General features: G+C 45.3%; 1 protein-coding gene across 3 annotated transcripts in view; it reads right to left on the reverse strand.

The window, feature by feature from the left end:
* smad3b (SMAD family member 3b) overlaps nt 1–23796 on the reverse strand; it is a 143304-nt gene that overhangs the window by 58417 nt on the left and 61091 nt on the right. For all 3 annotated transcript variants that reach the window (XR_012096757.1, XR_012096756.1, XM_073032636.1), the window contains exon 2: nt 2044–2237. Coding sequence is in view for 1 of the 3 variants with exons in the window: in XM_073032636.1 (XP_072888737.1) it covers nt 2044–2237 (194 nt within the window). In the remaining 2 variants the exon portion in view is untranslated. The remainder of the gene's footprint in view (nt 1–2043; nt 2238–23796) is intronic.

Raw genomic sequence — 23796 nt, forward strand, 5'->3', positions numbered from 1 at the left:
AGCGAGCAGGTAAGTGGACATGAGGCTAGGTTTAGATCAGCCATGTGATCTCCTGGACCAGTTTTCGATAGCCTGGATGGGTCGGAGAGGAATTTTCCAGATTTTTTCTCCTCAATTGGCAACTCGTTTTTTTTTCCCCGGGTGATCACATGGGTTTGGGTGGGATGAATAATAAAATAAAATGGGCGGCATGGTGCCCTGTTGGTTGGCACTGTTGCCTTGTGGGATTTGGTGAAAACTAGAGTTAAGATTGGATCAGCCATGATCTTGTTGAATGGCGGAGCAGGCTTGAGGGGCCGATTGGCCTACTCCTGCTCCTATCTCTTATGTTATGTAACACTATTGCAGTGCCAACAATCATGGTTCAATTCCCGCCGCTGTCTGGGAGAAACTTGTACACTCTCTCATTCACCACATGGGTTTCCTCTGGGTGCTTGGTTTTCTTCCCACATTCCAAACACGCAAGGGTTCATAGGTTAATTGGTCATGGATGTAAATGGGCAGAGCAGGCTCTTTGAGCCGGAAGGGCCTGTGACTGTGCTGTATCTCTAAATAAAACAAAACGGGCCACTGATGTTCTGGCATCCGATTATCAGGAAATCCTAATGGTCAGCAGCTGGCTTGCTCAAACCTCCTGACGTTCCTGACCCCAACTCTGGCTCCAATCCACAGCAAGGCCCACTTGCATTCTGGGCTCTTGGCTCGCATTCAGGACTGACAAGTGACCAGCTGCTGAACCACTGGAATTTGGGGAATAATCAGATGCCGGATTATCTGATTTTTGAACAAAAATGGAGGGTAGGTGCGATCAGACCAGAGGATAAGAAAGAGGACTACCTATGGAGGTCAGCCATTCTGAACTCCTGACAGTAGAGGCTCAGAGCCATCAGAGACTCCTCATATGTCAACCCTTTCATTCCCAGTAGCATCAATGCACCAGTTCTCTTTGTTCAACAGACAGGATTTCATTGATCAGAAGACCATAAGACATAGGAGCAGAATTAGGTAATTCAGCCCATCAAGTCTGCTCTGCCATTTTATCATGGCTGATTTATTATCCATCTCAACCCCATTCTTTTGCCTTCTCCCTGTAACCTCTGACGCCCTTACTAATCAAGAACCAATCAACCTCCACTTTAAATATATACAATGACTCGATATTGACCACAGCCACTTAGGGCAATAAATTCAACAGATTCACCACCCCCTGGCTAAAAAATTCCTCCTCACCTCTGTTCTGAAGGGACTTTCTTGTATCCTGAGGCCATGTCAGGTGTTTGACTCCCTGACCATAGGAAACATCCTCTCCACGTCCACTCTATCTAGGTCTTTCAAGATTCGATATTGAAAATAAGAAACCCCTTCATAATAAACTCTGACTCCATAGGCCAAGAGCCATCAAATGCTCTTGATCCATCATCATTATTGTTGTGTGCTATGTCGTATGATGTAGGTGACCATGGTTGCTCCTCACATCTCCTTTGGTAGAGACGTATCTCCACCCCAGAACCTCGTACACCAATCTTTTCATTCCAATACTCATGAACCTCCTCTGGTTCCAGATTGACTACCCTGGTCCTGTCCAACTCTTGCTTGATTTGAAAATCAACCCTACCGACACTCTGTAACTAGAACCAGTCCAACAAGGTTCAGACACTGACTGTGTCTCAGGAATTTGACTGGCTGGAGTATCCAATAACTGCATCTGAGAAATGAAATTTAGGAAGGTTTTTAAAACCACTACCCACTTAGAAATAAAGCTAAACCAAAGCAAAGTAATTGCCTTTCTTTTTGAATTCTAATCCACAGGCCTGGAATCCCAAATTAAAGTGAGGGATCTGACACCAGGTCTGATAACTTAAAACTGAAGAGATATCTTGTGCCGTCGGACCCAGTGTGGGACCACACTAGCACTGACATCAGATTTCCTGGAGGTTTCAGGGGCAGGTCAGAGAGGCAGAGGGTGATGGATTGGTCAGGGCTGGTTTCCCACCCGCTCACTCTCCACACGTTTGCGTGTGCTGCTTTGGCTGGCGCACTTACCCGGGGTCTCCACCCTTTGGTAGTGGTAAGGGTTCACACAGACCTCGTCCTTCTTCATATGGAAGGCAAATTCACACATCTCCATGGCTCGGAGCTCGTGGTGGCTGTGAAGATCCGGCCAACGCCAGAGGCGACAGTAGATGACATGGGGCAGGCCTTTCCGATGGGAAACCTGAAGCCTTCCATCGAGAGACCTACAAGTTAAGTGCACATCATTAGAACCTAAAGCAGGACGTCCAGCCAACTCAAGTCCCGCCTGTGAAGAAAGATTCAGAAACAATGGTGTTACAGAGTGCGACACTAACCAGCATTTAGTTATGTTTGAAGATCGAAAAAGCTCTCTGGAATACTCCAGCACTTATCCAACTCATATTTTAACTGGGAATTTTGCTTCTGTTAAAATGAGGGGCATACCATTGAAATGCAGGCAGCATGGTAGTGTAGCGGGTAGCCAAACGGCTTACAGTGCCAGTGACTGTAAGGAGTTTGCATTCTCCCCATGATTGTGTGGCTCCCCTCCCACATTCCCAAGACATATGGCTTATGGTCCAATATAGGTGCCAGAAGCATGGCGACACTTGTGGCTGCCCCCAGCACAATCCTTGGAATTTGTTGGTAGTTGGCAAAACAATAGATTTCACTGTGTGTGTGTGTGTGTGTGTGTGTGTGTGTGTGTGTGTGTGTGTGTGTGTGTGTGTGTGTGTGTGTGTGTGTGTGTGTGTGTGTGTGTGTGTGTGTGTGTCCCTCTATACTGTCCATCAGTGTACCCCTTTCCCTCTATAGTGACCCCCTCCTCTATACTGTTCAATGCAACCCTCCTCCCTCTATACTGTCCAATGTGACCCCCCCATACTGTCCAATGTGACCCCCCTCCCTCTATACTGTCCAATGTGACCCCCCCGCCTCCCTCTATACTGTCCAATGTGACCTCCCCTTTATACTGTCCAATGTGACCCCCCGCCTCCCTCTATACTGTCCAAGGTGACCCCCCCATACTGTCCAATGTGACCCCCCCGCCTCCCTCTATACTGTCCAATGTGACCCCCCCTCCCTCTATACTGTCCAATGTGACCCCCCCGCCTCCCTCTATACTGTCCAATGTGACCTCCCCTTTATACTGTCCAATGTGACCCCCCCGCCTCCCTCTATACTGTCCAAGGTGACCCCCCCATACTGTCCAATGTGACCCCCCCGCCTCCCTCTATACTGTCCAATGTGACCCCCCCCTCCCTCTATACTGTCCAAGGTGACCCCCCCATACTGTCCAATGTGACCCCCCCGCCTCCCTCTATACTGTCCAATGTGACCCCCCCCTCCCTCTATACTGTCCAATGTGACCCCCCCCCTCCCTCTATACTGTCCAATGTGACCCCCCTATACTGTCCAATGTGACCCCCCCTCTATACTGTCCAATGTGACCCCCCCATACTGTCCAATGTGACCCCCCCTATACTGTCCAATGTGACCCCCCCACCTCCCTCTATACTGTCCAATGTGACCCCCCCATACTGTCCAATGTGACCCCCTCTATACTGTCCAATGTGACCCCCCCCCCGCCTCCCTCTATACTGTCCAATATGATCCCCCCGCCTCCCTCTATACTGTCCAATGTGACCCCCGCCTCCCTCTATACTGTCCAATGTGACCCCCCCGCCTCCCTCTATACTGTCCAATGTGACCCCCCCCCAATGTGACCCTCCCTCTATACTGTCCAATGTGACCCCCCCCCAATGTGACCCTCCCTCTATACTGTCCAATGTGACCCTCCCCCCCCCCCGCCTCCCTCTATACTGTCCAGGTTAAGCCACTGCATTTACCACTGAGATGAGAAACACTTTCACATGGAGCATTGTGAATCTCTGGAGCTTTCTGCCCCAAAAGGGCTGTGGATGTTTAATAACAGTAACTGTCAGCTACAGTATATAAATATATATCATGAAATATTATGAATGTCCGTTCATAAATCTGATGGCTGTTCCTGAAGTTTGGTTTTATGGAGTGTCGCCCAGCAAGGAGGCAAAGATGGAGATCCAGAGCGAGGGGCCTTAGCATGACCATCAATAGAGGATCAAACCGTGAGGCACTGAGGGCCAGATCGGTCCCCGAGGATCATGGGACAGAGATAAGGTGGAAGAGAGTCACGCTCCACCACCATCACTACTTCACCACTTCCTGTCGGTCACCTTATGTACAGATACACCTGTACCTAGTGACACCTTATATATGTACAATCAAGTCTATGTACAAAAGCTAATTTTGTGTATTATATTTATTGTTTTTAATTATGTTTTTATGCTGCATAACCTGCAGAATTACAATCATTTCGCTCTCTTTTATACTCACACACCAAAGAATGACAATAAACAATCTCGAAACTTGTCGGAATTTCAAAACATGCATCGGAATGTCGATAATTAAAGCACAACTTGAAGAAAGTTGGGTCACAGGCAACAGCTTTGCCAGGCCAAGTCCAAGGAGGTTTTTCTCAGGGTTTACAAGGTGGGGGGGGAATCTCATCTGTGGGCAATACCACTGCCAGGAGACAATGGAAAACCGTCAGCTGGCAGTCTCTACACAGCAGTGAACATCGTCAGCTGTCGGCATTTCCGGTCGAAACCCTGTATCAGACCTGAGACGTCGACAGTCCCTCCCCTCACCCCCACAGATGCTGCTTGATGAGAAGGGAAAGATTTAAAAGGGACTTGGGGGGCAATTTTATCACGCAGCGGGTGATGAAATAATGGAATGAACTGTCAGAAGAAGTGGCTGAATCAGGTATTGGAGGATCACAAGATTATAAGGCATAGGAGCAGAATTAGCCCACTAGGCCCATTGAGTCTACTCCACCGTTCCATCATGGCTGATTTATCATCCCCGTCAGCCCCATTCTCCTGCCTTCTCTATGTAACTTACAATCTTTAACTAACCAAGAACCTATCAACCTCCACTTTCAATATACCCAACTACTTGGCCTCCAGAGCCGTCTGTGGCAATGAATTCAACAGTTTCACCACCCCCTGGCTAAAGAAATTCCTTCACACCTCTGTTCTAAGTGGATGTCCCTCTATTCTGAGGCTGTGGCCTCTGGTCCTAGACTCCCCCCACTATAGGAAACATCCTCTCCATGTCCACTCTATCTAGGCCTTTCAATACTGGATACGTTTCAATGAGATCCCCCTCATTCTTCTCAACTCAGTGAGTACAGACCCATCTGCTAAGAAACCTGGATAGGTATGCAGAGGAGAGGGCTTTGGAGGTGTATGGGTGGAACTCAGGAAAATGGGGCTAACGAGGTGGAAGATGTGTTCAGTTTGGTCTTGTTGGGCTGAAGAACCAGTATTCATGCTGCACTGCTGTATGACTCTACGGCCAGCTGAGTTCCTTCGGAAGATTGCTCATTGCCCCAGGTTCCAAAATCTGCAGTCCCTCATGTCCCTATGAAATAGATGCGTGGTGTGTCACTGAGAGGTGGTGTTAACATGAAGGCTAAGCGGCAAATTGATCGTGAAGGCGGATAAGGGGACCACCCCAGAATTCAAAGTAATTTTATTATCAGTGCACATATGTCTCCACACGCTACCCCAAGATTCAGTTTCTTGCAGGCATTTACAAGAAAATAAAGATATACAATGAAATTTATGAAAAACTATACATAAAGACTGGAAACTAACCAATCTACAAAAGAAGGCAAATTGTGCAAATAAAAAATAAATAATACTGAGAACATAGGTTGTGGAATCAGTTCAACGTTGAGGTGAGTGAAGTTATCCACACCGGTTCAGGAACCTGATGGTTGTAGGGTAATAACTGTCCCTGAACTTGGTGGTGTGGGACTTAAGGCTCCTGTACTTCCTGCCTGGTGGAAGCACGTTAAAATAAGGAGCTCCAAATTAGCTCAAAGAAATATTATTCCTGCTGTGACCGCACGACATTTAATCAGATTGCAAAACCCAGGAACACAGCCAAGCTTTAGACGGAATGTTTGCGTGGGCTACATGCAAGCTACTGTGACACAACAAGTTTCATTCACATGTGAGACAACCGGCACTTAGTAACAAGGCTACAAACAAATACCCATGCAGGGTGCTTCACAGGGGATCAGATCAGTTACATAAAGTTCATCCATCTCAGGAGACTGATTATCCACCAACATTTATTACAAACCCACCGTCCCCGCTTAGCTACCTTGACTCTGCATCTCCTCAACGGGTCATTTCCTCCCTCCCTTCATTCTATAACTCCACTTCCCTCTGCTATCATCTTCAGCCCTTTGTGACTTCTCTTGTGCCTGTGGAGACTGCAAACAAGATGCTGGAGGAATTCAACGAGATCAGGCTAATTCTGTTGTTATTTACACTTCCCTCTCCTTCAATGTTAAAAGCATATTTATAATCAAAGTATGCATACATTATACAATCTTGAGATCTATCGGCTTACAAGCAGCCACAAAACAAGAAACGCAAAAAAAATTTTTCTAAAAGACTGTCAAATACCCGATGTGTAGAGAGAAAAACAAATCATGCAAACAAAAAGCACTTTGAACTGAAGTCCATTAAGAGAGTTTGTCCACAGACCCTTAGGTCAGTCCAGAGAGCAGCAGTGAGCTATTGCTCACCTTGGGGCCCAACACCTTGACCTTTTCAATCTGGCCTGGTGTCTAAATCATCATCCAAACATCCAGTTCAGTTGCTTCGATACACTCTGGGGGCGTGGACGGCCGCCACCTTGATTCGGCCCGGCGTTTAAATCGATCAAAGCTTGGGTCTGCCTTGCTGCCTGCTGCCTCGCCTCAGCTCCGCCACATCGAATTTCCTCCAGGTCCAAAGGGAAGTTACAAACCATTGCTCACCATGATCGTTTGTCAGAAAAAGAGCGATGAACCAAGTATTTAGCTGTTTTCCTTGCTTAGTTAGCCAGAAGTTGTTGGGATTCACCAGCGTCACCTTAAACTGGCAGCATATCCTTGATCGATATATCACTCATTGCTCGCCAGAGCTCTTGCTCTACACCTCTTTAAACTGGCCATCTTCTCTTGATCTTTCAATCCATTAAGTGTCTTGATCCAAAACTGTCCATTTTCCTCCACAGCATATCAGTGTAGCAGTTACTGGGCTCAATTCCCACCAGTGTCAGTTAGGAGTTTGTACGTTCTGCCAGTGACCCTGTTGACTCCTCCGGATGCTCCATAATCTCCCCTCATTCTCCTATGCTCCAGGGAATAAAATCCTAACCCACTGAACTTTTCCCTGCACCTCGGGTCTTCAATTTCCAGCAACATCCTTGTAAATTTTCTCCACAGTTATTGACATCTTTACTGTAGGTAAGTGTCAAGAACTGAGCACAATCCTCCAAATTAGACCTCACTAATGTCTTGTACAACTTCAACATAACATCCCAACTCCTGTACTCAATACTTTGATTCATGAAAACCAACATGCCAAAAGCTCTAGACCCTGTGATGCCCCTTTCAAGGAATTATGGATCTGTGTCCCCAGAGACATGTGTTTCTACAAACAGTGAGTAACAGAGCTGGTGACTATGCCAACAGGGCTAGCAGACTGCAACCAGCATTCTCAAAGGAAGTGAATCGCTGTTTCATCCACCTTCTGGCAGGCAAGTACAGGTCATGATAATGATCAAATGTGATCAAAATCGCTGCCTAACTAAAAGGTTCAGTCATGCACTTGGATTGTCTCAAAATCTGGAAGATTTGAGCTGAAGTCTGAATCTCATTAGTTATGATCTAGGCAACGCACTGGTGAAAAGGCACTGGGGAAACACATCAGGCCAGGCAGCATCTATGGAGGGAAATGGACAGTTGATGTTTCAGATTGAGACCCTTCATCTGGACAGGATCTAGTCCTTCCCTTTACTTTTTTGTTTTATCTGATGGCCATTCCCCCTCTTCACCCCTATTTTTCAGTCCGGATGAAGAGTTTCGACCCAAAACGTCAACCATCCATTTCCCTCCGTAGATGCTGCCTGACCTGGGGTGCTGTAGTTTGCTCTGAAATGCTATAAGTAAGAAACAAGAGATTCTGCAGATGCTGGAAATCCAGTGTAACACACACAAAATGCTGGAGGAACTCAACAGGTCAGGTAGCACCTCTGGAGGGGAGTGAACAGTTGACGCTTCAGGCCATCCTGATGAAGGGTCTTGGCCTGAAATATCCACTGCTCATTCCCTTCCATGGATGCTGCCTGACCTGCTGAGTTCCTCCAGCATTTTGTGCGTATTGCTACAAGTAAACAGACCAAAACACATGAAAATTTATAAAAAGCCAAGATGTCACAAATCAGCCCATGCCCAAGTGTCTAAAACCCAAACCCAACACCAGTTCAGGTCCTGTCACACTCCGGTCGGTTCTCGGAGCTCCACAGAGAGCTTACTCTATGCCCCTCACCCCAGCGCCGAGTTCCTCTGTTGCTGAACAACAGTGCCACCTCCCTCCAGGCAGACATCCTCCACCCACGAGTCGGCACACAAAACAGCAGAGAGACAAGGAATAAACAGGATGCTGCAGGGAGCTTCAAGGCAAAAAGGCAGTCAATGGCCTGTGAAAGGAAGGAACTTAAGATGGAAAGAACGCAGAATGAGAGTACGGGTAGCAAACCAGTGAGCAGGCAGAAGAGTTTTTGCCAAGACAGAAAAAAAGGATGCAGAGCAAGTGCAAGTGTGAACAAGAGAGAACATACAGCACCAGTACAGACCTTCCAGCCCATGATGTTGTGATGAAACTTTAATCTACTCCAAGTTCAATCCTCTCCCTCTGTGTAGCCTTCCATTTTTCTTTCACCCAACTGCCTATCTAAGAGTTTCATAAATGTCCCTAATGTCTCTACCACCAGCCTGGCAGTGCAAACCACACACCCACCACTCTCTGTGATAGAGAAAACATATCCCCCCCCCCCTTTATAGGTACCTCCAAACACCTTAAAAGTTATGTCCCGTTGTATTAGCCATTTCCACCCTGGGAACATGACACTGGCTGTCAACTTGATCTATGCCTCTTATCATCTTGTACACCTCTATCAAGTCATCTCTCATCCTCCTTTGTCCAAAGAGAAAAGACCTAGCTTGCTCACTCTATCCTCATAAGACATGCTCACTAATCCAGGCAGCATTCTAGTCAATCTTCTTGCACCCTCACTAAAGCCTCCACATCCTTCCTATAATGAGAGGAGGAACAGCAATAACAAGGAGGGAAGAAGCAGAGGGTAGGATAATTTATGCTGCTTTCCTCTCCCCCCAAAGTACAAAGTAAATTTTATTATCAGAGTACATAAATGTCACCATATACAACAGCGAGATTCATTTCCTTGTGGGCATACTCAGCAAACTGACAGAATAGTAACTATAACAGAATCAATGAAAGATCAACTAGAGAGCATAAGACAATACAGGCAGTCCCTGAGTTACAAAAAACTCGTACTTACAAACAAAGGGAGGAGAACGGCGTCTGCCATTTTAAGTCAGATCATGACGCCGTCCGCCATTTTAAGTTGGATCACAAAGCTGTCCACAATTTTAAGTCATTGCCGATAACACTGTGTTGAGTGTGTAACTTTGTATTTGGCTTAAATATTTCTTAGCAAGATTCACCCTGACCCCCCTTTTCCAGTCAGCACCGCCCCCACTTGTCCCATTTAACCTGTCTCAGTGCGGGTGGACTTTAGGACCCGGAGGAGCAGAGGACCCATGGCTGCAGCTGAATCTGCAGTTATCTGTTCTATTGACGGAAAATGATGGCGATTGAAAATGAAGTGGAAATAATAAAGCGATCGGAAAGAGGTGAAATGCCATTGGTCATTGGAAAAGTGTTAGGCTACAGTCCGTCAACAATCGGAACAATTTTAAAGGATAAAGTGAGAATAATGGAGCATGTGAAAGGCCCTGCCCCGATGAAAGCTACAATTATTACTAAACAATGCAGTGGTTTAATTATTGAAATACATACGTTTCTTAAGTGTTTTATATGCATAGAAAGGTAAAATATATACTATATACTAAGACAAACATTTGACTAACTGACGCTAAATAATACCGGATGTACCTGTTCTGACTTACTAAATCCGACTTAAAGACAGACTCAGGAACGGAACTCGTTCGTAACCCAGGGATTCCCTGTACACTTTGCAAATGCAAATATAAATAAATAGCAATAAATAACAAGAAAATGAAATAACAAGATGGGGTCCTTAAAGTGAGATCTTTGGTTGTGGTAACATCTCAATGGATGGACAAGTGAATGTAGCTATCTCCTTTGTTTAACGGGCAGGTGGCTGAGGGGTAGTAACTGTTCTTCAACTTGGTGGTCCTAAGGCACTTGTATCTTCTATCTGATGGCAACAGAGAGAAAAGAGCATGGCCTGGGGGAAGGGGATCTCTGATGTGAATGCTGCTTTCCTGTGGCAGCTTTTCCTGTAGCCTGCACTCCAATTTATATACAAGTGCCTGAGGCCAGAAATTACTGCACAATATGTCCTTGCAAAGTCTCTGTTTCCTTTTACTCTGTGTGTTAACAGCAGCTCATAATCCAATTTGTCTGTCCCAGGAGTCGGTTTGAAACCAATACCTGCACATCTGGCCCATTCCAACCATTCAGATATTGAGTCACCACCCGCTTTTGGACCAGTCTTGTTTTTGGACAGGACAGTCCAGAGCTTTCATAAATATCAACTGGAGACCCAGCAACTGTTCTTTAAATAAAAGTTTACTGTTTCCTCTCATGAGTGGGAGCAATGGTGGTGGGAGTTGTAGACCTGTCTTGCCAACTTGTGCTCCAATACCACATTTACTGAGCAGCTTCAGCCCTGCCAGCTGAACATGAACTTGGCTGGGAAGTGATAAACCTGTCTGTGCAACCAGGCAGCCTCATGGGAGAGTGCCACATTCTGTTCCAACTTCTCTTCACAGCCAAGCAGTGGGATGTGGCTTTGAGATACTTGGAGGCACATGACAAAATAGGCCAAAGTCAGCATGGTTTGCTTGAGGGAAAATCTTGCCAGACAAATCTGTAGGAATACTCTGAAGAAATAACAAGTAAGGTAGACAAAGGAGAATCAGTGGTTGGTGTGTACTTGGATTTTCAGAAGGCCTTGGACAAGGTGCTGCACACATGAGGCTGCTAAACATGACAAGAGCCTGGGGTATTACAGGAAAGATACTAGCATGGACAGAGCATTGGCAGATTGGCAGGAGAGAGTGGGAATAAAGGAGAGAAAGTCTGCAGATGTTGGAAATCTGAGTAACACACAAGATGCTGGAGGAACTCAGCAGGCCAGGCAGTGCCTATGGAAAAGACTACAGTCGATGGTTCAGGCCGAGGCCCTTCAGCAGGACTGGAGAGGGGAAAAAAAAGGGATGAGGAGTAGATTTAAAAGGTGAAGGGGAGGGAAAAGAGAAACTGGGAGGGGAAGGGGTGAAGTAAAGAGCTGGGAAGTTGATTGGTGAGACAGATACAGGGCTGAAGAAGGGGAAGTCTGATAGGAGAGGACATAAGGCCATGGAAGCAAGGAGGTGAAGAAGCACCAGTGGGAGGCAATGGCAGACAAGGAGATATGGTGAGAGAGGGAAAAGGGGATGGGGAATGGTGAGGGGGGAGGGGCATTACTGGGGTTCGAGAAATCGATGTTCATGCCATCAGGTTGGAGGCTACCCAGACGGAATACAAGGTGTCGTTCCGCCAACCTGAGAATGGCCTCATCGCGATAGTAGAGGAGACCATGGATTGACATGTCGGAATAAAGGATAAAGGGGAAGCCTTTTAGGACCGAGATGAGGAGAAACTTCTTCACACAGAGAGTGGTGAATCTGTGGAATTCTCTGCCACAGGAAACAGTTGAGGCCGGTTCATTGGCTATATTTAAGAGGAGGTTAGATATGGCCTTTGTGGCTAAAGGGATCGGGGGTATGGAGAGAAAGCAGGTACAGGGTTCTGAGCTGGATGATCAGCCATGATCATACTGAATGGCGGTGCAGGCTCGAAGGGCCGAATGGCCTACTCCTGCACCTATTTTCTATGTTTCTATGTATGGGAAGTGGGTGGCCACTGGGAGATCCCGTTTCTTCTGGCAGACAGAGCATAGGTGCTTGGGGAAGCGGTCTCCCAATCTACGCTGGTCTCACAGATATACAGCAGGCCACACTGGGCACCGTATATAACCCCAAAAGACTCACAACAGGTGAAGTGTCACCTCACCTAGGACTGTTTGGGGTCCTGAATGATAGTGAGGGCAGAGCCATAGGGGCAGGTGTAGCTCTTGTACCGCTTGCAAGGGTAAGTGCCAGGTGGAGAGGTAGGTGAGGACAAGAGGAACCCCGTCCCTGGTAAAGTGCTGGGGGAGGATGGGTTGAGAGCAAATGTGCATGAAATGGAAGAGGTGTGGTTGAGGACAGCACTGAGGAGGAAGGGAAGCCTCTTTATTTGAAGGAGAAGGACCTCTCCTTCATTCTGGAATGAAAAGCCTTGTCCTGAGAGCAGATATGGCGGAGACAGAGGAATTGAGAGAAGGGGGGGGGGTGCATTTTTACAAGTATCAGGGTGGGAAGAAGTGTAGTCCAGGTAGTTGTGAGAGTCCATGGGTTTATAATAGACATTATCCATGGGTGGATAAGCTGTCTCCCAAGGCAGAGATCGAGAAAGGGGAGGGAGGTGTCAGAAATGCACCATGTAGGTTTTAAGGCAGGGTAGAAGTTGGAGGCAACGTGGATGAAGTTGACGAGCTCAGCATTTGTGCAGGAAGCAGCACCAATGCAGTTGTTGATGTAATGCAGGAGAAGTGGAGGACGGGCAGCAGTGTAGGCTTGGAACATAGACCATTCCATGTAGTCAACAAAAAGGCAGGCATAGTTGGGAATAAACAGTCGACGTTTCGGGCTGAGACCCTTCTTCAGGTCTGAGAAGGAAGAGGGAAACAGCCAGAATAAAAAGGTGGGAGGAAGGGAAGGAGGTTAACTAGGAGGACTCTCTAAGGACTCTCACAAACTAGGATGTGCCCTCTTCTTACTACCATGGGGTACTGAAGACCTACTCTCAAGATTCAGAAACGGCTTCTTCCCCTCTGCCATCAGATTTCTGAACACTACTTGTTTTAATGCAGTATTTATTTTTGTATCTCACAGCAAGCTTGTGTCTTTGCACTGTACTGCTGCCGCAAAACAACACATTTCATGCCATTTGTCTGTGATAATAAACCTGATTCAGGAAAGATTTATTACAGTGGACACATTGAGTTCAAATTCTTATACACAGCTTCAAGGAGGAAATGGAGACTGGTAGCTGAAAAGCGGTTCATAACTACTGGTCAAGAAATACAAGTAAATTAAACACGTGTGCATCAAGATGCAGACTAATTATAAAGGAGACTCCAAGAACCCCCAACATCAATATTATGGTAGACAAAAAGAATCTATATAGATCGACAACAAGAATATCTTAAATCACACAAATATCCCGTGTGGTGGATTATAGAACAAGCATTCTAAAAACATAGATGTAACTGAAAACACCAACAATTACAGAAAACCTTTGATCCAACAACTGCCTTTTTAAAAAAAAAAGAAAAACTTGTATTTTATAAACCTTTTGATGATCTCAGTACATGTCAAAGTGCTTTACAGCCTTAGAAACACAGGGGAAATCATCACAGTGTATCCTCAGTACCATAACTGGGGTGCCACCTGATCCCCAGAGCAAGACTTTATAAACAAAATGGTCCACCTACTGAGGCCCCGCCACTGCATCGTATAAAACACAGGTCCACTTTGCCTATTACTGAGCCACAGCTGGAATTCCCATTACAATTGCAATCGCTAAGGAAAACTGTGAAATGAGTCCAGTTGTGGAATGGAGGGCTATCTTACCCAGCATGCACCATGATAAGGAAACTACTATATTCTAGAATGATTCCTCAGTGGGGCTTCTATCCCAAGGTATAGGGCTGTTTCTCCACCACAAAAGCAGCTGGGTAAATTAGTCTCCATTACAAAGAACAATACAGCACAAGAGCAAGCCCCTTAGCCCAAGATGTCTATGCTAAACACAATGCCAAATTAAACTAAGTCTCTTCACCTGCACATTATCCATATGCATTCAACATATCTAAAAGCCACTTAAATCCCATCTACCACTGAGCACACCTACATGAAATACTGTTGTAGGAAAGCAGCATCCATCTTCAGGAACCCCCCACCACCCAGTACATGCTCTGTTCTCGCTGCTGCCATCAGGTCTCAGGACCCACACCGCCAGGTTCAGGAACAGTTACTACCCCTCAACCAACAGGCTCTTGAACCAGAGGGGGCAACTTCACTCCACCTCACTTGCCCCATCGCTGAAATGTTCCCACAACCAACGGACTCACTTTCAAAGATGCTTCATCTTATGTTCTCAATATTTATCACTTATTTATTATTACTTTCGTTTTGTATTTGCACAGTTTGTTGTCTTCTGCACTCTGCCTGAACACTCAAGTTCAGCGATCTTTCATTAATTTATTCTATTTATTATTCTATTTATGGATTTATAAGAAAAATGAATCTCAGGGTTGTAGATGGTGATATACATGTACTTTGATAATAAATTTACTTTGAAATTTGATCACCACTGCTTCCTCCATTATTCCTGCTGACATTCTGATCAACGTTATCTTAATGTTAAATATTACAAACCTTTGAGTAAACGGATTGCTGCCAACATTTTTATATAAATGGAAAAATTGCCTTGACTACAATAATCAAAGGACCTAGGAAATTATATTGTTGACCCACATCCTTCTTACATTTTACATAACCATACGCTGTGATAAAGGTTCTTTGGAAGTCAAGATAAGGCAGAAAACTTGGTGCTTACGATTGTCTTATTAAATGTTACAAGAGAAAAGAGTACAAGAAGTATAAGAGAACAACGCAAAGACAAAGGGAAAAAACGGTGTGGTCATCTCATTCTCCGACAAAAGGTAACAAAGAAATTCCACTAATAACAATTAACCTATAAAATAACCAGATTCAAGTAGCGTAGCACCTGCTCGAGAAAACCAAGAAGCTTCTAGAAAGACACAGATGTAACTGCACTGTAATTGCTGCCTGTAAAGAGTTTGTACATTCACCTTGTGACCACGTAGGTTTCTGCAATCCAAAGATGTATCGGTTGGTAGGATAATTGGCTTTTGTGAATTATCCCATGAACAGGCTTGGATTAAATCAGAGCACAGCGACTTGGAGGGTCGAAATGACCTAAGTACCCCTATTCCACGCTGCATCTAATTAAATAAATAAATTCTGTGCATTCATACTTTCATAACAAATGCTCTTTGAATACTGTATATAAATAGGAAAGTTAAATTACAAAAAAATAACAATTCTATTCACTAATGAACATCTGTGACCACTTCCCAAAGGTGGAAGAAATACTGGCCTATAAAATATCTGTAATTTACAGATCAGACAGCTCTCAAACATTGCTTGTTTATTAATCACTGAAGGATTTGAGCAGTTATGGTGGAACTTTTATATTCAGCAAATATTGAGGTCACTCCATCGCCACCATTTAAAATAAAAGTAAACTTGGGAAAAAACAGTGTCACGTCCAAAATGGTCGTCAAAGACCCTTCCCATCCATCCCACAATCTCTCTGACCTCCCACCATCAGGCAAAAGGTAGTGCAGCATAAGAACCAGAACTGTCAGGCTGGGTAACAGCTTCTTCCCTTGGGCTGTGAGACTTCCTAACACTCTGCTGCCATCCAGCACACATGTACAACCTGTCTGAATGCCCTGCCAACCTCCCCCAACACTCCACAACTCAGACACACCCTCATCCTGCACTGGTCACTTCTCATCTTTTATTGCTGCTGTTTCACATATTTATACAACTGCTTGTTTAATTATAATAGTGCCAATGACATTATACTGTCTCACATAAACACGTAACGATGTGGAAGAAGGTCCTGGGGTTGGATGAGTCTAAAGTGGACCTTCTTGGTTTCAACACTAAGTGGCACATGTGCCGTAAATCTAATACTGCGCATCAGCCAGGTAACTCCATCCTTACTGTAAAGTATGGTGGAGGTAGCATCATGCTATTGGGGCGCTTTTCAGGAACAGAGACTAGAAATCTGGTCAGGATTGATGGGGAGATGAATTCTGCTGAATACAGAGATAAAAACCTGCTAGTCTCTGCCAGAAAGTTAAACTGGGGAGGAGGTTCATCTTTCAGCAGGACAACGACCCAAAGCACACTGCCAAAGCAACCACAGAGTGGCTTCAAATAAAGAAAGATTATGTCTTTCAGTCAGAGTCCTGACCTTAACCCTATCAAACCTCTCTGGCAAGACCTCAAGACTGCTGACTACCACCGCTCCCCAACTAACTTGGCACAGTTTGAGTAGTTTTTGCAAGGAGGAATGGGCAAATCTTGCTCCATCACGTCATGCAAAGCTAATAGAAGCTTATCCAAAATGACTACTGGCTGTAATAGCTGTGAGAGGTGGTTTAACTACTGAGCAAAGGGGGAGCTTTTGAAATGCATTTTCTTGTTTCTGTACTTCTAAAACGCGCAGGACTAGGTACATCTATCGGTTATACAGTCAGCAGTCACAATGTACTACTGGTCAACCTTCACAGTACAGATCACTGCATTTTAATGCAAGGTGAAAATAAACAGGGTTTACAGCTGACAGGGAAATACTTTGAATATCAGAAACTTTCTTCCACAGAGAGCTTCCAGTGTTGGTTGAACGCTCTCAACACATGAAGAACAATTTATCATGGTTAATTATGTTTTCCCATTTCCCCATTCTGGTTCCCCTCTTATCCCTTCTCACCTAACCATCACCTCTCTCTGGTGTCCCTTCTTACCTTTGCTTCCATGGAGCACTGCCCTCTCCTATCAGAATCCTCCTTCTTCAGCCCTTAACCTCTTCCACCTATCCTCTCTCAGCTTCTTACTTAGATCATAAGACCACAAGATACAGGAGCAGAATTAGGCCATTTGGTCCATTGAGTTTGCTCTCCCATTTCGTCATGGCTGACCATTTCCCTCTCAGTCCCAATCTCCTGCTTTCCCCCCATATCCCTTCATGCCCTGACTAATCAAGAATCCATCAACCTCTGTCTTAAATATATCCAATGACTTGACCTCCACAGCCACCTGTGGCAACGAAATCCACAGAATCAACACTTCAATCCCCTCTCCTCCACCTTTCCGCTTCTCACTTATCACCAGCCAACCTACCCCCACCTTTTCATTCTGGTTTCTACCCCCTTCCTCTCCAGTCCTGATGAAGGGTCTTGGCCTGAAATGTCAACTGTTTATTCACCTCCATAGATTCCACCTGATCTGCTGTGTCCCTCCAACATTTTGTCATCTTGAATTTCCAGCACCTGCAGAATCTCTTGCGCCTTTAATTGTGGCTTTTAAAACAGTTCAATTTCAAACTGGGTTTGATATTTACTGGACTGGGGGAGGTGATTAACTCCAGTCAGGAGTCAGAGAAGCAGGTAGCACACGTAGAGTGTAGAGCAACAGTGGAGCGGGAGGGGAGATTCAGACTCATCAGGAGCAGATCAGAACAGGCGGGAGCACGCACGGAGTGCTTCTGGAATCTAACCCCACTCAGCCGTCCCAGCCACTGCATCGGACACAAGAAACAACACCTTCAAAAGTCTGAGGCAATAGCCAAGCCAATCATTAAACCAGTCAGCAGTAAACTAGGCTGACTGTTCAATAACACTATTTTTAACGTTTTAAAAGCCAGGGCTTAATTTAGAAGTCAAACGTTGGGAAAATAAACACACAAAGATCTGCTCTATTTAAATACTTCAAACAGCAGGTTTTGAAGACCAAAGTTCACAGCTTGCAAAAGCAAAATCGCTTTGAACTTTTCATCTTTCATATGCCTCCTAAAAAAAACTTTTTCCCAAATTTCCTTCCTCTCTTTGTGGGAGCCAGTTGGACTGACCTGGGCAATATACTCCACCTCTTTCCATGGTTATTCTCCATCTGTAGGTTCACACTGCGAGTGGGCAATTCAACAACAGTAAGCAGCACAGACTACCACCAGGAGTGCCTCACGGGATAGGTGTCTGGTGGGATTGGTTGTTGACCGTGTTAGTCCCTTACTGTTGGAGGGGAGGGGTGCACAAGAAACTTAACAATGCTCACCCACTCCACAATAACCAGGGTATCTACTTACTCCATGAAGAGCTGGAGAGTCACAATGAGGCCAACAAGGCTCTACCCTGTGCCCCAACTTCCACTGTGTCCTATTCATCGATCAGCCCATACTCAACTGGCCTACAACCAAATTTCAAAATTCATATCATTCCCTTCCCTCTTCATCTCCCAGACTCCTTCAGCCCTACAACCTCTGTCCATCTCCTATTTTTCACAACACACCCACCTCCTCCATCTCTGAGGCTCCATATCCCACCCACCCCTCTCCATTTCTCAGTCTCCACATTCCACTCACCCCTCCCAATCTCCCAAACCAATCCACCCCGCTGCCAGTCTCCACATTCCACTCACCCCTCCCAGTCTCCCAAACCTATCCACCCCTCTCCCAGTCTCCACATTCCAGTCTCCCAAAGCTATCCACCCCTCCCCCAATCTCCATCTCCCAATCTTTCGGGGCCTACAATACCCAGAGACATTAACCAACTCTAGTCCACTGCTTCACTACATTAATAAAATACAAAATGTATACAGGAACGACAAGCAGGAATGGGCCACTCGGCCCATCAAACATATGCTGCCATTTAATAAATTCACAACTTATCTAACTGTAACCTCACTTAAACATTCCCGTTTATCCATAACTTTTCAACCTTTTGTTTATCAAAAGTCTAACCACAGGTTTAAAATTATTCAAAGAATGCCTCCAGCACTCTGAGGAAGGGTCTACAGACCCCATGACCATCTAAGGGACAAAATTCACCTCATCACTGTTTTAAACCGGAAACCCATGTCTTCAAAGAATAACCTCTGGTTTTATGAAATGAAACGAAATATCTTTATTGTCATTGCATAGTACAATTTGTCATGCACCAATACAGCGAAAATGAGTTTGCAACTGTCATACTCTCGTTTAGATGCCCCTACTAAAAGAAACACCCTTTTGCCACATCCATCTAGGTGACATTTTATGTTTTGATTGAGTTTCAGATTGAATATCACATACTAGGTGGAGGGGTGGAGAGGTGTCTCTACCAAAGGAGGTGTAAGATGCTCCTTCCCTCCGCTATCCTGCAGCTCACCCTTGGGCAAGGTGTAGCACCTGCTTAGCCCCCCCTCCCAATCAGGGTCATGTGAAGCCATGGGAGCAGGCGGTGGATGGTCGTACGAGCAGCCGGTGTGTATCACAAGCCCTGGTTATGCGACCACTGACGGCAGGCAGAGAATCTCTGAAAAGTGTTGATAATGGCTGGGGTCACCCATCTTGCAAAGACACTGCCCAGAAGGCAATGGCAAACCACTTCTGCAGAAAAATTTGCCACGAACAATTGTGGTCAAAAGACGATTGCCCACGTCATATGACACGGCACAATGATAACTGGAGAAATACAGTGAAATATGCCGTTTGCATTAACAACCAACACACCCAAGGATGTGCTGGGAATCCACAAGTTTTGGCACCAGAGCACGTCCACAGTTTATCAACTTAACCATTAAATTATAAATAGGAATTCTGTACACCCAAAAAAGTCCTCTTTACAAGAAACTTCTGCAGTAAAATTCAAAACTGGGTAGTTTTGCAAATTTACTTATAACAGTGGAGAAGTTATCCCAACAGCTTTAAGAAAGTATAATCAGACCTGCTGCTATTGTTATTAGCTTGCTACTCACACGTCCCCTGGCAAACTATCACTGTAAACAGAGGCCTGGGGCTTCCCCGGCAGAGTTGAGCTGAACTGCCTGTACGACCTGGCATTTCTGCGGTGGAGGCTGGGGTCTCAGAGAGGCGGGACGACTGTAACTTGCCCGGCCAGAGCTGCCGGAGCGGACCTGGAGGTAATTCGATGTGGCGGTGCCGAGCCGAGGCAAGGGGGCAGTCGAAGAAATACCCAAGGTTTGATCGATTTAAGAGCCAAGCCGAATTGGAAAAGTTGGGTTCTGGCCCAATCGAAGCAGCAGAGCCCGAGCTCGAGGTTTGGACTACTTAAGCGCCAGGCCAGATTGAAATGGTCAGGGTATCGGGGCTGGAGGCGAGAGGCAGTCCAGTTCGGCTCGCTATTCCGAGGGGTTTGCTTGTGTCTGTACCCTGCAACTAGTGGACGTCTAAATCAGCTGCAGCGATGCCTGGAGTTGTGAACTTGAGTTCTGAATGGTATTTGCTCGCATTTATCATTCGCACAATTTGTTATTTTTCTCTCTCTGCACACTAGGTGTTCGATGTCTTTTTTTAAAATGGGTTCTGTGGGTGAATCTGTGGAATGCGATACCACGGGCAGCTCTGGAGCCAAGTCTGCATGGATACTTAAGGCAGAAGTTGTCAGGGCTTGAAGGGATACGGAGACTGGGGCTGAGAGGAAAAATAAATCAGCCATGGTGATATGGCGGAGCAGACTCAAATTTGTTTCTATGTGTTATGGTCTTATACTTTGAACTTTGACGAGTTGAATACAAAGAGAATGGTAGACTAAAGATCGTCTATTGAAGCACTTATTCAACACCCATCTTTGAAACATCAATCATGCAAATCCTCGGGTCTATTTAGTGCCCAATAAGTTAATACACCAATGAGAATGTAAAGGCAATAGAGACCCTTCAAACACAAGAGATTCTGCAGATGCTGGAAAACCAGAGGAACACACACAAAAACTCAGCAGATCAGACAGCATCTGTGGAGAGGAATAAACAATCACACTTCTGGTCTTTATTTAGTGTCTCGGCCCAAAGCTTATTCCTCTCCATAGATGCTGCCTGACATGCTGAGATCCTTCAGCATTTTGTGCTGTGTCATTATTTTCAATTTATACAGATGCTTCTGGTCCTGTGCTGTGCACATGAAAAATAAAAGATATTCTAATTCCCAACTCCTTCCTTCGACAAGTGTCCCACACTGCTTCACACCAGCAAGCACCAAAATAACCCCACCATTCGAAAACAATAGGGATTGGTTAGCTTCTTGGGAAACAGGAAACACTCCCAGGGCGGCAGGAAGTGACATAAACAAAACTTTAAAGCAGTCTTGTTGCCCAGAGAGGTTGTCCATTCCCATCACAGGAAGTCAACACAGTCATCAAAACAAATAAAAGTCCCAGGACACATCTCAGCGTCTGGAGATAATTTACACGATTTGGCTAAACAAAGCACCTTTGTCAAATTCCACTGTATTTGGTGGTATATTTATAGCCCTGAAAATGTCAACAAATGGCCTGTTTTTGTAAATTAAATTTAAGCATTTAATGAAAAAAAGAAAAAAATCTTCATGTTTCTTTCACAGAATGCTGAAGCAACTCAGCAGGTCGGGCAGCATCTATGGAGGGGAATAAAAAGTTGACGTTTTGGTCCAAAATGTTAATTGTTTATTCCTCTGCATAGATGCTGCCTGACCTGCCGAGTTCCTCCCGCGTTTTGTGTGCGTTGCTCTGGATTTCCAGCATCTGGAGAATCTCTTGTATTTGTGTAATACTTGCCCAACAGGCTGGTATATGTCTAGGGGGAAAAATTCCAGCCACTCTCCAACCCCGCCTCCTGTATACGCAGGTGCTGTGGGAATCAAGTTAATGCAGCGTCTCACACACACACAATATCAAACTCACACCAGATACCGTTATAGAATATACTTTAAAGATTTTACTAAAACTACATGAGTACTAACAATACAGTATATATGAAGGAAAAGAAAATAAAGTAAAAGGCACCAAACTTATCAGAGTTCAGTCAGTTTAGTGCACATCGTTGGAGCTCAACCATCAAACCCTTCGACCCCTCGTCGCTTTCCTCCGACTTCCACGTCCTCGCACCTGGGACCACCCCGGTGGTTGACCGAGCAGTGCAGCGCACATCCACCTTCCTCGGCGTCTTCTTCCCAACTCCCCGAAAAGACCGCGAAACCCCCGCTCCCAGACCCACAAGACAAAATAACATTCCCCCATTGGTAAACAAATGAATACAATCCCCGTTATCAGCAATTCTAAAGCTAAACAAACTGCTAGAAGCTTCGAGAATGCTCGGCAAGAAACACTCTCTCACCAGTTAGCATAACAAAGAAGCAGGTTTACTTTTACCCACAAAGAAGCCATTTTGATTAACATACGAAGTACATTTGTTTTATTGTCACTTCTAAACAAATTTCCCAATTGTGTCCAGGAGGATAACTTTTAACTTTATTAGATTCCAAGCTCGGCAATCCTGCCCGGCTGCCAACTAACCCTTGGCCAAAATTAACCAAACTGCTTAAGAGAAATTTGGACAGAGGCAGGTCAATGGGTCTAGGCAGAATTATAGTTTGCATGGAATAGATGGGCTGAAGGGCCTGCTTCTGTATTGTAGTGTTCTATGACTCTATTTGACAGTGGATCGTATGTTCATCTGAATCGGAAGCTTGTGGCTACAAATTCTACTCCACAGACTTGAGATAGATAGATAGATAGATACTTTATTCATCCCCATGGGGAAATTCAACTTTTTTTCCAATGTCCCATACACTTGTTGTAGCAAAACTAATTACATACAATACTTAACTCAGTAAAAAAATATGATATGCATCTAAATCACTATCTCAAAAAGCATTAATAATAGCTTTTAAAAAGTTCTTAAGTCCTGGCGGTAGAATTGTAAAGCCTAATGGCATTGGGGAGTATTGACCTCTTCATCCTATCTGAGGAGCATTGCATCGATAGTAACCTGTCACTGAAACTGCTTCTCTGTCTCTGGATGGTGCTATGTAGAGGATGTTCAGAGTTATCCATAATTGACTGTAGCCTACTCAGCGCCCTTCGCTCAGCTACCGATGTTAAACTCTCCAGTACTTTGCCCACGACAGAGCCCGCCTTCCTTACCAGCTTATTAAGACGTGAGGCGTCCCTCTTCTTAATGCTTCCTCCCCAACACGCCACCACAAAGAAGAGGGCGCTCTCCACAACTGACCTATAGAACATCTTCAGCATCTCACTACAGACATTGAATGACGCCAACCTTCTTAGGAAGTACAGTCGACTCTGTGCCTTCCTGCACAAGGCATCTGTGTTGGCAGTCCAGTCTAGCTTCTCGTCTAGCTGTACTCCCAGATACTTGTAGGTCTTAACCTGCTCCACACATTCTCCATTAATGATCACTGGCTCCATATGAGGCCTAGATCTCCTAAAGTCCACCACCATCTCCTTGGTCTTGGTGATATTGAGACGCAGGTAGTTTGAGTTGCACCATATCACAAAGTCCTGTATCAGTTTCCTATACTCCTCCTCCTGTCCATTCCTGACACACCCCACTATGGCCGTGTCATCAGCGAACTTCTGCACATGGCAGGACTCCGAGTTATATTGGAAGTCTGATGTGTACAGGGTGAACAGGACCGGAGAGAGTACGGTTCCCTGCGGCGCCCCTGTGCTGCTGACCACCGTGTCAGACCTACAGTCTCCCAACCGCACATACTGAGGTCTATCTGTCAAGTAGTCCACTATCCAATCCACCATGTGAGAGTCTACTCCCATCTCCGTTAGTTTGTGCCTTAAGATCTTGGGCTGGATGGTGTTAAAGGCACTAGAGAAGTCAAGGAATGTAATCCTCACAGCACAACTGACCCCCTC

The sequence above is a fragment of the Hemitrygon akajei genome, chromosome 30 (assembly GCF_048418815.1).
Source record: "Hemitrygon akajei chromosome 30, sHemAka1.3, whole genome shotgun sequence".
Taxonomy (NCBI): domain Eukaryota; kingdom Metazoa; phylum Chordata; class Chondrichthyes; order Myliobatiformes; family Dasyatidae; genus Hemitrygon; species Hemitrygon akajei.